General features: G+C 51.0%; 2 protein-coding genes across 2 annotated transcripts; one reads left to right on the plus strand and one right to left on the minus strand.

The window, feature by feature from the left end:
* The first annotated feature begins 2,311 nt into the window (after positions 1-2,311).
* LOC306820207 (creatine kinase M-type) lies at positions 2,312-8,021 on the plus strand. Its single transcript, XM_079337976.1, has 9 exons — positions 2,312-2,488; positions 4,290-4,336; positions 5,008-5,206; positions 5,577-5,734; positions 6,257-6,389; positions 6,494-6,647; positions 6,731-6,854; positions 6,944-7,133; positions 7,852-8,021. Exons 1-9 carry the CDS (start codon positions 2,473-2,475, stop codon positions 8,010-8,012), a joined length of 1,182 nt encoding a protein of 393 aa, XP_079194102.1. The 5' UTR covers positions 2,312-2,472; the 3' UTR covers positions 8,013-8,021.
* A 96-nt stretch (positions 8,022-8,117) lies between these two features.
* mark1 (MAP/microtubule affinity-regulating kinase 1) lies at positions 8,118-14,776 on the minus strand. Its single transcript, XM_079337975.1, has 10 exons — positions 14,648-14,776; positions 14,220-14,339; positions 13,963-14,062; positions 12,825-12,937; positions 12,276-12,411; positions 12,064-12,197; positions 10,977-11,062; positions 10,753-10,902; positions 10,423-10,674; positions 8,118-10,104 (listed from the first exon to the last, which is right to left on the minus strand). Exons 2-10 carry the CDS (start codon positions 14,289-14,291, stop codon positions 9,762-9,764), a joined length of 1,386 nt encoding a protein of 461 aa, XP_079194101.1. The 5' UTR covers positions 14,292-14,339; positions 14,648-14,776; the 3' UTR covers positions 8,118-9,761.
* Between the last annotated feature and the right edge of the window lie 1,973 nt (positions 14,777-16,749).

Genomic DNA, 16,749 nt, shown 5'->3' on the forward strand with positions numbered 1-16,749 from the left:
GAGGAGAGAGAGGAGGGAGAGAGAGGAGAGAGGAGGGAGGAGAGAGGAGGGCACGAGAGGAGGGCACGAGAGGAGGGCACGAGGAGAGAGGAGAGAGGAGAGAGAGGAGAGAGGAGAGAAGAGAGAAGAGAGAGGAGGGAGAGAGAGGAGAGAGGAGGGAGGAGAGAGGAGAGAGGAGAGAGGAGAGAAGAGAGAAGAGAGAAGAGAGAGGAGGGAGAGAGAGGAGAGAGGAGGGAGGAGAGAGGAGAGAGGAGGGAGGAGGGAGAGAGAGGAGGGCACGAGGAGAGAGGAGGGAGGAGGGAGAGAGAGGAGAGAGGAGGGAGAGAGGAGGGCACGAGGAGAGAGGAGAGAGGAGAGAGGAGGGAGGAGAGAGGAGGGAGAAAGAGGAGGGCACGAGGAGAGAGGAGAGAGGAGAGAGGAGGGCACGAGGAGAGAGGAGAGAGGAGAGAGGAGGGCACGAGGAGAGAGGAGAGAGGAGAGAGGAGAGAGGAGAGAGGAGAGAAGAGAGAGGAGAGAGGAGAGAGGAGAGAGGAGAGAGGAGAGAGGAGAGAGGAGGGAGAGAGAGGAGGGCACGAGGAGAGAGGAGAGAGGAGAGAGGAGAGAGGAGAGAGGAGAGAGGAGGGAGAGAGAGAGAGGAGGGAGAGAGAGGAGGGAGGAGGGAGAGGGAGGAGGGAGGAGGGAGAGAGAGGAGGGAGAGAGGAGAGAGAGAGAGGAGGGAGAGAGAGGAGGGAGGAGGGAGAGAGAGGAGAGAGGAGGGAGGAGGGAGGAGGGAGAGAGAGGAGGGAGAGAGAGGAGGGCACGAGGAGAGAGAGGAGGGAGAGAGAGGAGGGAGAGAGAGGAGGGAGGAGGGAGGAGGGAGAGAGAGGAGGGAGAGAGAGGAGGGAGGAGGGAGGAGGGAGAGAGAGGAGGGCACTGTTGAAAGATTCCAGATGATTCAGCTCACCGGTCTGAAGCGAGGGAGACTGCTCATGGTCAACAGCTGAAAGCTCGGCTGACCTTTGACCCCTCACAGGAGAATTTTCACTCAAGCTGAGTTCAGGCTGAATTTAGCTCATCACAAGTCATATTTTAACTTTTATAAACCTGATCATAAAGAGTTGATGTGTATTACATGCATAATGTGTCCTTATAACATTGTAAGGAGTGTCATATTATCATGTGTTAGAATAGTTGGCGCTTGTGTGAGTGCAGGCTGTAAATCTTATTGGGGGTCCTGGACTGCTCACATAGTGGGGTGTGTACAAGTGTCCTGTTAGAGATCAGGGAGTGTCCTGCAGCTGCATGACAAACACACATAGAACCATATATGTCTTGTTTTGCTACATTATTTTTGACGTAACCCAAAATGTATATTGAACTTGTCATGACGTAGATGTTGAGAGTTAACCAGAGTATATAGGAGGGAAGCACAAGCTTCTCTCTGGGTCAGTCTTCCTTTATGGGACTTCTGCTCTACACTTGTTCTGCACCTGTGATCAGCTGACTTATATTCTCTTTTATTGAGCTCTAGTCACTCACTGTGAGAATAGCACTCTGTTGTAGGATCTGTATTATTTTGTAATCTCTGTGTTTAATCATTTGTGTTATTATAAAATAAAAGGAAACCTTCCATTGTAAGGACTTTCCAACAAAAACCCTTTTTCTTTTAGATCTTATATTTTCCTCTTGTTGGACCACGACGGACCAAAGGGATAGAAGACTAAGGTAAGAAGCTTTTTGTCCCCATTGTTCCAACACCAGAGAGGACACATAGACTGGGGAGGGACACTTTAAAGTGGTTAGGACCCACTAGGGTGTGAGAGACCCAAGGAGAGTCCCCTCCAGGTAACGGCTGTGAAGGAGGCCTTTCCAGTATTAACAGCCTCTGATCTGACCATAGAGGGGAATGACTTCAACACTGTAATAACTCAATAACTTTAAAGGTATAAAAGCTGAATAAACTGTGTGTTTCTTTAACCGCTCCTAATAACCAATAGTGATGTTCTAGTTCAAGGCAGCAGCGATATCTTTATGAAAGCCAGTTATTGGTCCTCCTGACCAGATTCACACTCGGCCCAGACCGACCAATCAAAGTGAGGCAGGGTCGAGGTTTCAAGGTCAAGTAGAACACAAGAGCAACAAACTAGGATATTAAAATAATTCCTAAAAACGCCAACTGCTTAGCCGAGATCCCCGAGTGAGTGTGTGTGTGTGTGTGTGTGAGAGTGAGTGTGTGTGTGAGAGTGAGTGTGTGTGTGTGTGTGTGTGTGTGTGTGTGTGTGAGGTTATAAACAGCTGACAGTGTGTGGACAGTAATCTGAGCCCTGCAGGATGATCGGCTCCCTCTGAACATTTATTCTTAGAGTCTTTGTTCTGGTAGGGTGGGTAGGTGGGAGTCTTTGTTCTGGTAGGGTAGGTAGGTGGGAGTCTTTGTTCTGGTAGGGTGGGTAGGTGGGAGTCTTTGTTCTGCTGTCGGACGGCGAGCGTGACGACATGTGGAAAGTCAAACGTGAGTGTTTTCTCTTCATCTTTCACCCGTTTGAACATCGTCAGCCTTTCAGGTGGAACATCTGGGTAGGTAGGGTAGGTAGGTAGGGTAGGTAGGTGGGTAGGGTAGGTAGGTAGGTGGGTAGGGTAGGTAGGTAGGTAGGTAGGGTAGGGAGGTAGGTAGGTAGGTAGGTAGGGTAGGTAGGTGGGTGGGTGGGTAGGGTAGGTAGGTAGGTAGGTAGGTAGGGTAGGTAGGTAGGTAGGTAGGTAGGTAGGTAGGTAGGTAGGTAGGTAGGGAGGGTAGGTAGGTAGGTAGGTAGGTAGGTAGGTAGGTAGGGAGGGTAGGTAGGTAGGGTAGGTAGGTAGGTAGGTAGGTAGGTAGGTAGGTAGGTAGGTAGGTAGGTAGGTAGGTAGGTGGGTAGGGTAGGTAGGTAGGTAGGTAGGTAGGTAGGTAGGGTAGGTAGGTAGGTAGGTAGGTAGGTAGGTAGGGTAGGTAGGTAGGTAGGTAGGTAGGTAGGTAGGTAGGTAGGTAGGTAGGGTAGGTAGGTAGGGTAGGTAGGTAGGTAGGTAGGTAGGGTAGGTAGGTAGGGTAGGTAGGTAGGTAGGTAGGTAGGTAGGTAGGGTAGGTAGGTAGGGTAGGTAGGTAGGTAGGGTAGGTAGGTGGGTGGGTAGGTAGGGTAGGTAGGTGGGTAGGGTAGGTAGGTAGGTAGGTAGGGTAGGTGGGTGGGTAGGTAGGTAGGTAGGTAGGTAGGTAGGTAGGGTAGGTAGGTAGGGTAGGTAGGTAGGTGGGTAGGGTAGGTAAGTAGGTAGGTAGGTAGGTAGGTAGGGTAGGTAGGGTAGGTGGGTAGGGTAGGTAGGTAGGTAGGTAGGGTAGGTGGGTAGGGTAGGTAGGTAGGTAGGTAGGTAGGTGGGTAGGTAGGTAGGGTAGGTAGGGTAGGTAGGTAGGTGGGTAGGGTAGGTAGGTAGGTAGGTAGGGTAGGTAGGTGGGTAGGGTAGGTGGGTAGGTAGGTAGGTAGGGTAGGTAGGGCAGGTGGGTAGGGTAGGTAGGTGGGTAGGGTAGGTAGGTGGGTAGGGTAGGTGGGTAGGGTAGGTGGGTAGGGTAGGTAGGTAGATAGGGTAGGTAGGTGGGTAGGGTAGGTAGGTGGGTAGGTGGGTAGGGTAGGTAGGTAGGTAGGTAGGTAGGTAGGTAGGTGGGTAGGGTAGGTAGGGTAGGTAGGTAGGGTAGGTAGGGCAGGTGGGTGGGTAGGGTAGGTGGGTAGGGTAGGTAGGTAGGTAGGTAGGTAGGTAGGGTAGGTGGGTAGGGTAGGTGGGTAGGGTAGGTAGGTGGGTAGGGCAGGTGGGTAGGGTAGGTAGGTGGGTAGGGTAGGTGGGTAGGGTAGGTGGGTAGGGTAGGTGGGTGGGTAGGTAGGTAGGTAGGTAGGTAGGTGGGTAGGGTAGGGTAGGTCGGTAGGGTAGGTGGGTAGGGTAGGTAGGTGGGTAGGGTAGGTGGGTAGGTAGGTAGGTAGGTGGGTAGGGTAGGTAGGTGGGTAGGGTAGGTGGGTAGGGTAGGTAGGTGGGTAGGTGGGTAGGGTAGGTGTGTAGGGTAGGTGGGTAGGGTAGGTAGGTGGGTAGGTAGGTAGGGTAGGTAGGGTAGGTAGGTAGGTAGGTGGGTAGGGTAGGTAGGTGGGTAGGTAGGTAGGTAGGTGGGTAGGTAGGTAGGTAGGTGGGTAGGGTAGGTGGGTAGGGTAGGTGGGTAGGTAGCGGGGACTTCCTCCTACTTAGATTAAAATGTGTTTGTCATTTCAAAATGAGACCTGTAAGAAAGATTTGACATTTTGTTGCAGCTCTGGTTGTTTTTCCTAAAGAGATGAAGTACCGGCCCATTCTGCAGGTAAACCATGAGATCCTGCATGACATCAAAGATTAAAGCTACTGAAGCTAACACTTAGGCTAGCTCTGGAGTTAACACTGCAGCTAACACTGAAGCTAACACTGAAGCTAACACTGCAGCTAACACTGCAGCTAACACTGAAGCTAACATTTAGGCTAGCTCTGGAGTTAACACTGCAGCTAACACTGAAGCTAACACTGGAGCTAACACTAGAGCTAACACTAGAGCTAACACTGCAGCTAACACTGAAGCTAACATTTAGGCTAGCTCTGGAGTTAACACTGAAGCTAACACTGGAGCTAACACTAGAGCTAACACTGCAGCTAACACTGAAGCTAACATTTAGGCTAGCTCAGGAGCTAACACTGCAGCTAACACTGAAGCTAACACTGGAGCTAACACTAGAGCTAACACTAGAGCTAACACTGCAGCTAACACTGAAGCTAACATTTAGGCTAGCTCAGGAGCTAACACTGCAGCTAACACTGAAGCTAACACTGGAGCTAACACTAGAGCTAACACTGCAGCTAGCACTAGCGCTAACACTACAGTTTAAACTGGAGCTAACACTAAAGCAAAGCTAAGCATTGTAAAGATGACTGTCATGAAAAAGTATTCCTCAGTCTGACTAAAACCTTTTCCTCCCACTTCTGTGACCACTTCCTGTGCAGAGTTTGGTCCCCCCTGACCCCATGTCTCAGTTCCACCTGAGGAGGGGCTCACCTGATGATGAGTTCCCTGACCTTTGCAGGAACTCCACCTTGATGGGACGGATCCTCTCGCCCGCCATGTACCGTCGACAGTTTGACCGCTGCACCCACAGTGGAGTCATTTTTGACGATGTAATCCGCCCCGGCCTCGAGGAACCAGGTGATGTCAGAGTGATGTCATGGTGATGTCAGAGTGATGCCATGGTGATGTTAGGGTGATGTCATGGTGATGTCATGGTGATGTCAGAGTGATGTCAGAGTTGACTGAACGGTGTGATAATCTTAAAAACGCCTTTTTCCTGATTGACAGGCCAACATTGTAGCCACTTTTCCATCAAAGGTAGCCCCGCCCCTAACCCCTCCCCCTCTTCCTGGTCTCTATGACTCTAACATGGACCATAGTTTAATGAAGACTTGAAACTAAAGACATATCTAAAACCCTTCTGCTTGGGATCCTGTTACAGACGGTACGTCCATTTCTTATAGTCTATTTCCTGTCTCCTTCATTAATATGATTTTGGATCTGGAAGGTGATTGGTCAGGTCCTGTATCTGTCGGTTGTGTCGCCGGAGACGCTCAGTCCTACGTCCTGTTCTGTGACTTCTTTGACCGTGTTATCGAGGCGTTTCATGGACACAAGGTCACCAGCCAGACACCAGAGAGCGACTTCAACTACGACAACTTGAAGGTAAATACATGTAGAGCTCCCCCTGCTGGCTGGCTGCAGTACAGGTCATTAAAGCTAACAGCTTATTTCTCTGATAAGTTTTTAATTGATATTTGATGAAAACAAAGATATAACACCATGACCAGAAGCTCCTTACAGCGTCTTAAATTATGCATCAAGAGGGCTCGTTGGCGTGAAATCATGGGAGTGATTCTCTCTGCTTCCCCCCCCCCCCCTTCCCCCCCTTCCCCCCCTTCCCCCCCCCCACAATTAAAACAAACTCAGAGCTGACCTGACAGAGGGAATACGTTTACAGACGGGCCTTTGCAACACCTGCTGTTTCCACAGTACTCAACATATAACATATATTTACATATATATATTATATATATATATATATATATATATATATATTTACATATTGTATCCTTAAATATGCGCTTCATTTCAGTTCGAGGAAGCTGGCAGAGCTTTCATGTTGAACAGATCCAGATGACAGAGGAGGCGTGAACCTGCTTGATGACTTGTTTGTGTGTTTCTGAGGGGGGCGATGACTTGGACACATCATACGCTGTCGGCTGTGAGGTGAGCGTCATCCGAGGCGTTGAAGACTTCTGCTTTCCAACACACTGCTGCCGAGGAGAGCGCAGACAGCTCCTCTCACTGGCCAGGAGAGGTACTGCAGGCATATTACATTTTAACCTGCTCTAATGCAGGGAGTCTGGTTCTGCTCGAGGTCTCGACCCTAACCCTAACAGTAACCAGGGACTCCTTGTTCAGCTCTGCAGCAGCTGGAGGACGAGCTGCCGGGTCGTCTCCTCTCTGTGGAGGATCTGAACCAGGAGCAGCGGAGGGAGCTCAACCTCAACCCCCCGTCTGCCTCCCAGCTCCGAATCGGCTTGGCCAGGGACTGGCCCGACGCCAGGGCTGTGTGGTTAGTCTAAGAACGATTAGATAAACTCACTCAGGGGAAAGAGAATCACAACAATGTTGATATCCCATGATCCTTTGCTGCAGGGCGAGTGAAGATGGTAGCCTGGTGGTCTGGATCAACATGGAGGACCATTTGAAGCTCATATTGACTCGAGGCGACGCCAACATCACCGAGGCTTTTAGGACCATCTGCATGCACCTGCAGAAGGTGAGCGGGGGGTCGGGGGTCGGGGGTCGGGGGTCAGGACCAGCTTCCTTCGATCACATCATCAAATCTGCTTCTGGTTCCTGCTGCAGCTGGACGCCGTCTACAGAGCGCTCAAACACCCGTTCATCTGGAAGCAGCAGCTCGGCTGGGTGACGAGCTCGCCGGCTGACGTGGGGACGGGTCTGAGGATCAGAGTTCACCTCAGACTACAACACCTCCCCCGTCACAGACGCCTGGAGGACATCCTGAAGAGACTGAGGCTCTGGATGGACAAGACAGGTACTGAGAGATCCTGGGGGAGGGGCAGGTGGCGTTCTGACTCCCTGCAGAGTATGTTTCAGAGGACTCGTCCTGCACTCAGCTTCCTGATAAACCAACCAATTAAAACGCTTTGTGAAAGCTAACCATCCAATCAGATTCATCCCAACGTTACCTCCCACCTTCTCTCCTGTGATTGGATCAATCCCGCTTCATTTGGAAACACGTCAGAGACGGGGTCTTTTCCAAACCAGCCGCTACCTCTCCGTTTGTCCGTCCACGCTGAGGGGCCGCCATCTTAGGTTAGCAGTTAGCGGGGAGTGGGCTATAAACCCTCCAGCAGCGAGGACGACCTGTAACGTGTGTGCTCGTGGTCACGCAGACCGTCAGCTGGCGGGTTTCTTTAATGACCTGCTCTGAGCTCCAACGATCGTCTCGTCTGTGCGTTCATTAAACCTGTTTTATAAATTATCATCCAATAACTGAACTTTCAATTAATGACGGTTAGAAGTCTACGTTCATTTTGACAGGAGAAGAAGAATCTACTGAAAGACGTTTACAGATGTTAGCGACTGTATCTCTACCTACACCTTCAGCGCACGCCGTCACGGAGGGGGAGGGGCCTGAAGTTCAGCAGGACTGTACAAGAAGTCAAAAGAAAACTTATTTGGAAATTTAAACAAAAAAAAAAAGACTAGAAACGAGATTTTGATTCTGCTTGTCCTTTTTACTTTCCCAGAGTCCCCGGCGCTGTACCATGTGAGCAACGTGGCGACCTTTGGCGTGAGCGAGGTGGGACTGACCCAGCTGGTTGTGGACGGGGTCAAACTGCTCGTTGCCATGGAGAAGCGGCTGGAAGTGGGCGCGGACATCGATGAGCTTGTTCCTACACAGAAGTAGATTTAGATGAGCAAACCGACCAATCAGATGAAAGTAAATGACCCGTCTGTTAAAACGGGAGAAAACGACCTCCTCCCTCTAAAAGAACCGGCACACGACTCAGGCTGAAAGGGTTAATCTGTGTTTTTATTTGAAATGAATCCGTCATGGCGACACGGGACGTCTGCTGCACATCCAATCCTTTAAGTGCTACAACTAACAGGAGCCACACATGGAGGACCAGGACCAGGACCAGGACCAGGACCAGGACCTCGACACTACAGTCACTACATACGTGTGCATGATCCGTGAACACGCTCAGAGCGCAGCAGTAATAACAGAATCACGTCCAGCAAAACCGCCAACACCTTTATTCTGAAAATAAACGGGATGTTTGAATGTTGTTTCAGTGTCTGACTTCCTGTCCCTCTCGGTCTGCTCTGTGCTACATCAACGTGTCCTGCTCCGGCGTCCCGCAGAAACAGACGCCATGTGTATCTGCTGCGGCGGAGACGAACACGCACCTGGTGGAATTTAGGGGTTAGAATCTCTGTGATTGGACACATCATAAATCTGTCCAATCAGAAGGCAGTAAATGGCGGAGTGGATACAGAGGTAAGACACGGGCTTAACGGGCAAGTCCGAGAGAGTCCTTTATAAAAACAAGGCTGCTGATTCACTGCCATAGAGCTCTATGGAGGTCCAGCAGGTGTTCAGCCGGCGAGCTTCAGATTGATTCAGGCCAATCAGCAGACGGAGAGATGGATGGAAAACACGAGTGAATCGTTCTATGGAAGCATTCGAGATAAAAACACGTAAAAAAACAAGACAAGAAATAAAAAATGTGCACATGTTCACGTTCACCTGGACAGGTACGAGCAAATCAAACACATTCAGCTGCGTTACAGTTCACGTCCCAACCATCAGGAGTGCTAATTGGGGGGGGGGGCATCACAGACTGTATAAAGGAAGTGGGCGGAGCCTCTGGATCTCTTCCCCTCATTAACCTGTTCTTTCTTCTTACTCCATCTTTGACCCTTTCAGGATGGTCACGAGCGCGCTAACATTAGCAGGAGAGCAAGTACTGCACATACGCTAACACAGCTAGCTAGCTTGAATGCTAATCTGATGCTCCGCCCTCTTATCCAAATATGGATCCATCCAGCTCAAGAAAACCAAGATGGCGGCAGCCAAGAGTTCCACATTTAAGGCTTCAAATCTGTCAGTGATGTCACGTTGGCGACGCCCACTTCTCATATACCGTCTATGGAGCATGTCATTTCTGACTCATCACCTCAACTGTAAACCGGGCAACGTGCAGAACCAGGATCCTCCTTTGAGCCAGCTGTTCTGCAGTTGCACGGGTCGAGCAGAGGAAATGATGCATGCACGCAACAAGAGGGGTCTAAAGTCCTGATTCCATGCAGTCTGGTCCGTCCTCTTTCACCTCCTGGACCAGATCAGACCAAAGACTCATCCGGCCCCTGTGACAGGCGGCTATAACCTGAGGAGGACGTTTTTGTTTCCAAGGTGCTCGAACGATCTGAAGTGGAACATGAACAGATCAGAGAGGTCTCGTCTTCAGGCGGACTCACTGAGGACTCTGTGAACAGGGATCAACGCCTTCAGGTCCTCGTGGATCTGGTTTCAAAGACTTAGTGCTAACGTTAAATAGTGAATGAGCGGACTATATTAAGGTGTCTTTTTGCTGAGTCATACAGCAGTTAGCGAGGAGTCTGTTCTCCTCTCAGTGGTCGGGTTAGCCCGAGCTCACAGCCGGAGCTCGTTGGCCACTTTGGAGGCGATGTTTTTAAAGGCTATCGATGTGCCTGAGATCCTTTTAAACCGCACGCCGTTGAGTGAGAGGCGCGGCAGCTTGCACACCTCCATCTCCCATTGGACCAGACTGTCCTGCCGGGCGTCGCCATGCACGCAGAACAGCGAGTAGCGCTCTCGCTGCTCGTAGTCGCAGTTGTTGGCGTCTAGAACCCTCCGGATCTCCTTCATCATGTCGCCTGGCTCCATGGAGGACGTGGTCTTCATGCTCCAGGTGAAGCGCAGGGCGCGAGGCTTGGACTCCCGCCCCTCCTCTTTGGGATCACCTGAGAAGCTCCTGCAGGACGGACACAGAATTATTAATATCATAACCAACGCCAGTGCTTCAGTGCGTTGTAACGCCCCCGTCACCGGGTCAGCATCGGGCCTACGGAGACCAACATGTGCTAAACTTCTGTGGGTGTTCGTCTTTCATATGCACGAGCACATTTTCTACACAAGTTCATAAATGTTCTTTGTCACCTCGACAGCTGCAACCTCTCGAGTACGATTCCCAGCCAATCACACGAGTTCTGGAACATCCTTGTTCCCTGCTACAGGAAGTGGTTTCTGTCTCACTGTGGATCAGAGACGTATGAAAACTGATGTCACTGACCTGCGTACAAACTTGGAGGTGATCTTCCCTATCAGGGTGTTTGACGTTCCGCGGCGTGGTGATGCGGCGTGCTGCGACAGGCTGGGCGAGGCAGGCGGGCCGTTGTAGGTGGCGGGTCGTCGGTCTCTGAGCTGAGCGCCATGGAAGGTGGAGCGGCTGGAAGAGCCTCGAGGGAAGCGGGTCCGATCTGGGGTGGTGCTACTGCTGGTGATGCTGAAGGCTGACGGCGAGGACGGGGGCTGCTGGGGGGGGCTGAGGGGAGCGGGAAAAAAAGGTAACCAGCTGCACGGAGAGAGGTGAGGTTATGTGGTTACACATGACATTAATCACCTCTGATATTCCACATTGTCATCGATGGGCGGCAGACAGGACTTCATTGGATGTCCTGACGCTGACATAGACTTGACATGGCGAGGCCGTGTGGAAGTCATAGTTGCCCCTGGCGATGGGGAGGGGGATGCTGCAGGTACCTCAGGTAGACTGAAACAGAGACTGGTCAGCCATTGGACATGAAACACACAACAACTGATGAAAACTCTCAGAAGTCTTCTCACCTGCTGTCCTTCCCGTTGCTAACAGCCGATAAGTGGCGTTCAGTACTCATCCGGTCGTTGACATAAGTGTTCCTCCGAGTTATGCTCTGCAACGCAAACGCCAACAAGTCACTAAACCCTGATCTGTTAGGACCAGGACCAGGTCCCAGTCTGATGACCTGTTAGCTAGCATCAGGAAAAGGTCCCAGTCTGAAGACCTGTTTGCTATGATCAGGACCAGGTCCCAGTCTGAAGACCTGTTAGCTAGGATCAGGACCAGGTCCCAGTCTGAAGACCTGTTAGCTAGCATCAGGACCAGGTCCCAGTCTGAAGACCTGTTAGCTAGGATCAGGACCAGGTCCCAGTCTGAAGACCTGTTAGCTAGCATCAGGACCAGGTCCCAGTCTGAAGACCTGTTAGCTAGGATCAGGACCAGGTCCCAGTCTGAAGACCTGTTAGCTAGCATCAGGACCAGGTCCCAGTCTGAAGACCTGTTAGCTAGCATCAGGACCAGGTCCCAGTCTGAAGACCTGTTTGCTATGATCAGGACCAGGTCCCAGTCTGAAGACCTGTTAGCTAGGATCAGGACCAGGTCCCAGTCTGAGGACCTGTTAGCTAGCATCAGGACCAGGTCCCAGTCGGAAGATCTGTTAGCTAGGATCAGTACCAGGTCCCAGTCTGAGTACCTGTTAGCTAGGATCAGTACCAGGTCCCAGTCTGAGGACCTGTTAGCTAGCATCAGGACCAGGTCCCAGTCGGATGACCTGTTAGCTAGCATCAGGACCAGGTCCCAGTCTGAAGACCTGTTAGCCAGGGTCAGGACCAGGTCCCAGTCTGAAGACCTGTTAGATAGGATCAGGACAAGGACCCAGTCTGAGGACCTGTTAGCTAGCATCAGGACCAGGTCCCAGTCTGATGACCTGTTAGCTAGCATCAGGACCAGGTCCCAGTCTGATGACCTGTTAGCTAGCATCAGGACCAGGTCCCAGTCTGAAGACCTGTTAGCTAGGATCAGGACCAGGTCTTGCCTACGGTGGCCCTTACTCAAACATTTCTTAATATTTTTCGTGCCAAGTCCTGGCTGAGACCAGAAACTGAATCCTCTCACCCCTGAGGCTGTTGCTGACCTCCTGCGGTCGGGAGCTCCCTCAGGTGACGCCGGCACCTTCTTCCTGTCGCTCTCCACGCTGTTGGCATGACCACGCTTGGTGTAGGAGACAGGTGGGGGGATGGCAGGCGCCACTGAGAAAGAAAACCATCCCTGAGATTATCCACGACTGAGAAACCTGCAGCATTTATAACTTCTGATCAGAAACTTACCATGGTCGCTGAAACGCCGCTGCTTCTGATTGGTTGTGGAATTGCGAGAGTGGGCGGGGGACTGACCCGAGCCGTTGAGTTCACTGTTGGGTCGCGTCCTTTGAACAAGATTAGTGTTGGACTCGCTGCCCTCACACTAAAGGAAAGAGGCCAAACAAAGGATTTACGGAAGCTAGGCTAACCGTTCCCCCTGCTTACACTGTTTGTGCTTAGCAGTGTAAATTAAGCTAAGCTAATGTGCTCATAAATGTTTGTCAACGACATGACGAAGGCGAGACGATGAGAAGCTAAAGATAAATCTTCAAATAAGCTAAACGTTTAAAGTCCATGATGTGTGTGCGCGCTGCCGGGCAAAGAGCAGGAGTGTGTTCGTGAAGCAGAGCGTTAACAAACGGGAACAAGCTAATTATGGACAACAATAACAAAGACATTTCATGAGCGACTCTACTGCAGAGCTCTGTGCTCTCATTGGTCAACGCTCGCTCTCACCACACCGTCAATGTTCTGCACTCCGACCTCTCAGAGATCAGAGGATTTCACTGAACACACCTCGGCAGCTTTCCTCCCCAGCAGCAGGTAGACCGCCGTCACCTCGTTGTATTTTTGACCCTCCAGCGCCTTCTTCACCTCGTCGGGGGGGAAACCCATCGTCCCCATGAGCTCTAAAAACAGAAGACACAGACGTCAGTGAGGACGTGTTAAAGGAGGAGATTTAAATCCAGCAGTCTCATGATTCTGATTGGCCGAATGCAACCAAGAACTTTACACAAGACGCCGCTCAGTCGGGCTCAGCCCACACGGACGAAGCGGGCCTGTCTTCCTGTGGACACACCACTCACAGAGGAGCCCGTAGGGGTCGGGTGCAGGGTGGGCGGCCTCGGCGACACTACCCCCGGACACAGCTTCTAGCTGTTGGGACATGGAGTGTCCTCTCACTGGGGGGTCCGAGTGGACCAGGTTCTCCACCTCCATTGTCAAAGCAGCTGCTTTGCCACCGAGGAAGCAGAGACCGAGTTCTCACCCAATCACCAAGCCGAAGTCTCTGAGGTGGTTGGCGAGCTCCTCTGTAGGTTCGGGGCCCTTTGCTAAGGGTCTGTGGGGAGTCCTTGCCCCAGGTGGAGGAGTTTAAGTATCTCGGGGTCTTGTTCACGAGTGGGGGGAAGATGGAGCGTGAGATCGACAGACGGATCGGTGCGGCGTCTGCAGTCATGCGGTCGCTGTATCGGTCCGTCGTGGTGAAGAAGGAGCTAAGCCGAAAGGCGAAGCTCTCGATTTACCGGTCGATCTTCGTCCCTCCCCTCACCTATGGCCACGCCCCCCGGACGCCTCCCTAGGGAGGTGATCCGGGCATGGAGGAGGCCTCGGGGTAGACCCAGGACACGCTGGAGAGACTATGTCTCTCGGCTGGCTTGGGACGGGGTCCCACCGGAAGAGCTGAGGAGGTGTCTGGGGTGAGGGGGGCGAGGGGGGGCGAGTCTTAATGATTATAAATCGATGATTGGTGTCTCGATGTCTTATAGACGATAACATCTCGTCTCTGAGCACGTCAGAGGCTTCGCTGTTGATTGGCTGTTACTCCTGTGACCTCGAGCCAATCACATCGTGTTGATGTGTGTGTGTGTGTGTGTGTGTGTGTGTGTGTGTGTGTGTGTGTGTGTGTGTGTGTGTGTGTGTGTGTGTGACTGACCGATGCGTTGGAGGTCGTTAAAATCTTGTTCTGGTTCGATGTATGACTTCAGCTCCTTCTCCTCGTAGCTCACGTTCATCCAGCGGTCCTTCATGATTTGCTGACAGATAAAAACAAACAAAAGATTCATACATGGTGTCTGTATGGCATGTGCATGCCGTGTGCATGGCGTGTGTATGGCGTGTGCATGCCGTGTGCATGGTGTCTGTATGGCGTGTGCATGGTGTCTGTATGGCGTGTGCATGGCGTGTGGTCACCTGCAGACTGCCTCGTTTCCCCGGGTTTAACACCAGCAGCTTCTTCAGCAGGTTCTCACAGTCTGTCGACATGTAGAAAGGGATCCGGTACTTTCCTCGGAGAACTCGCTCTCTTAGCTCCTACACACACACACACACACACACACACACACACACACACACACACACACACACACACACACACACACACACACACACACACACACACACACACACACACACACACACACACACACACACACACACACACACACACACACACACACACACACACACACACACACACACACACACACACACACACACACACACCTCGTGGTCAGGCCATCACGGTGAATAATGACCTCCACTCCTTGGTGATGTCACTCACTTCCTGTTTCTTCTGATGTCATCGAGTTTTTAAAATAAGACTTCAAGACGTTTCTTACCTTCAGGTTCTGTCCGTCAAACGGCAGTGAGCCGCTGACCAGCGTGTACAGAATCACTCCCAGACTCCAGACATCCACCTCGGGCCCGTCGTACTTCTTTCCCTGCAGGATTACAGAACTACATTACCCAGCAGCCCACCTGCTCACAGCATACAAACCAGCTGAAGGACATCTTGAACCTCAGCATGACTTTGTTACACGCAGCGTAGACTCTACCTCCATGTCTGTGACATCACTCACTGTGACATCACACACTGTGACATCACACACTGTGACATCACTCACTGTCACATCACACACTGACATCACTCACTGTGACATCACTCACTGTGACATCACACACTGACATCACATCACACACTGTGACATCACTGTAACATCACACACTGTGACATCACTCACTGTGACATCACTCACTGTGACATCACTGTAACATCACACACTGTAAAATCACACACTGTGACATCACACACTGACATCACACACTGTGACATCACACACTGTGACATCACACACTGTGACATCACACACTGACATCACACACTGTGACATCACACACTGTGACATCACACACTGTGACATCACACACTGTGACATCACACACTGACATCACACACTGTGACATCACACACTGTGACATCACATCACACACTGACATCACACACTGTGACATCACACACTGTAACATCACACACTGTGACATCACACACTGACATCACACACTGTGACATCACACACTGTAACATCACACACTGTGACATCACATCACACACTGACATCACACACTGTGACATCACACACTGTGACATCACACACTGTGACATCACACACTGTGACATCACACACTGACATCACACACTGTGACATCACACACTGTGACATCACATCACACACTGACATCACACACTGTGACATCACACACTGTGACATCACACACTGTGACATCACACACTGTGACATCACTCACTTTGACATCACACACTGTAACATCACACACTGGGACATCACACACTGTGACATCACACACTGTGACATCACACACTGTGACATCACACACTGTGACATCACTCACTTTGACATCACACACTGTAACATCACTCACTTTGACATCACACACTGTGACATCACACACTGTGACATCACTCACTTTGACATCACACACTGTGACATCACATCACACACTGTCACATCACACACTGTGACATCACTCACTTTGACATCACACACTGTGACATCACACACTGGGACATCACACACTGTGACATCACAGTGACATCACACACTGTGACATCACACACTGTCACATCACTGTGACATCACACACTGTGACATCACACACTGTGACATCACACACTGTGACATCACATCATACACTGTGACATCACACACTGTGACATCACATCACACACTGTGACATCACACACTGTGACATCACACACTGTGACATCACATCACACACTGTCACATCACACACTGTGACATCACATCACACACTGTGACATCACACACTGTGACATCACACACTGTGACATCACTCACTGTGACATCACTTACTGTGACATCACACACTGTGACATCACACACCGTGACATCACACACTGTGACATCACACACCGTGACATCACACACTGTGACATCACTGTAGCATCACACATTGTGACATCACACACCGTGACATCACTGTGACATCACACACCGTGACATCACACACTGTGAAATCACTGTGACATCACACACCGTGACATCACTGTGACATCACACACCGTGACATCACACACTGACATCACACACTGTGACATCACTGTGACATCACACACTGTGACATCACTGTGACATCACACACTGTGACATCACACACTGTGACATCACTGTGACATCACACACTGTGACATCACACACTGTGACATCACACACTGTGACATCACACACTGTGACATCACACACTGTGACATCACACACTGTGACATCACTGTGACTTCACACACTGTGACATCACTGTGACATCACTCACTATGACATCACTGTGACTTCACACACTGTGACATCACTGTGACATCACACACTGTGACATCACTGTGACATCACACACTGTGACATCACTG

The sequence above is a fragment of the Symphodus melops genome (assembly GCF_947650265.1).
Source record: "Symphodus melops genome assembly, chromosome: 2".
NCBI lineage: Eukaryota > Metazoa > Chordata > Actinopteri > Labriformes > Labridae > Symphodus > Symphodus melops.

Excerpts from the sequence above, each read along its gene's own strand:
- LOC306820207 (XM_079337976.1), top strand. Across the intron at positions 6,648-6,730 it reads CCCGACGCCAGGGCTGTGTG|GGCGAGTGAAGATGGTAGCC; the intron begins GTTAGTCTAAGA and ends CCTTTGCTGCAG. Across the intron at positions 6,855-6,943 it reads TCTGCATGCACCTGCAGAAG|CTGGACGCCGTCTACAGAGC; the intron begins GTGAGCGGGGGG and ends TTCCTGCTGCAG.
- mark1 (XM_079337975.1), bottom strand. The coding sequence starts at position 14,291 with ATGTCGACAGACTGTGAGAACCTGCTGAAGAAGCTGCTGGTGTTAAAC. Across the intron at positions 12,412-12,824 it reads TGGGGAGGAAAGCTGCCGAG|TGTGAGGGCAGCGAGTCCAA; the intron begins GTGTGTTCAGTG and ends TCTTTCCTTTAG. Across the intron at positions 10,903-10,976 it reads AGCAACGGGAAGGACAGCAG|TCTACCTGAGGTACCTGCAG; the intron begins GTGAGAAGACTT and ends TCTCTGTTTCAG.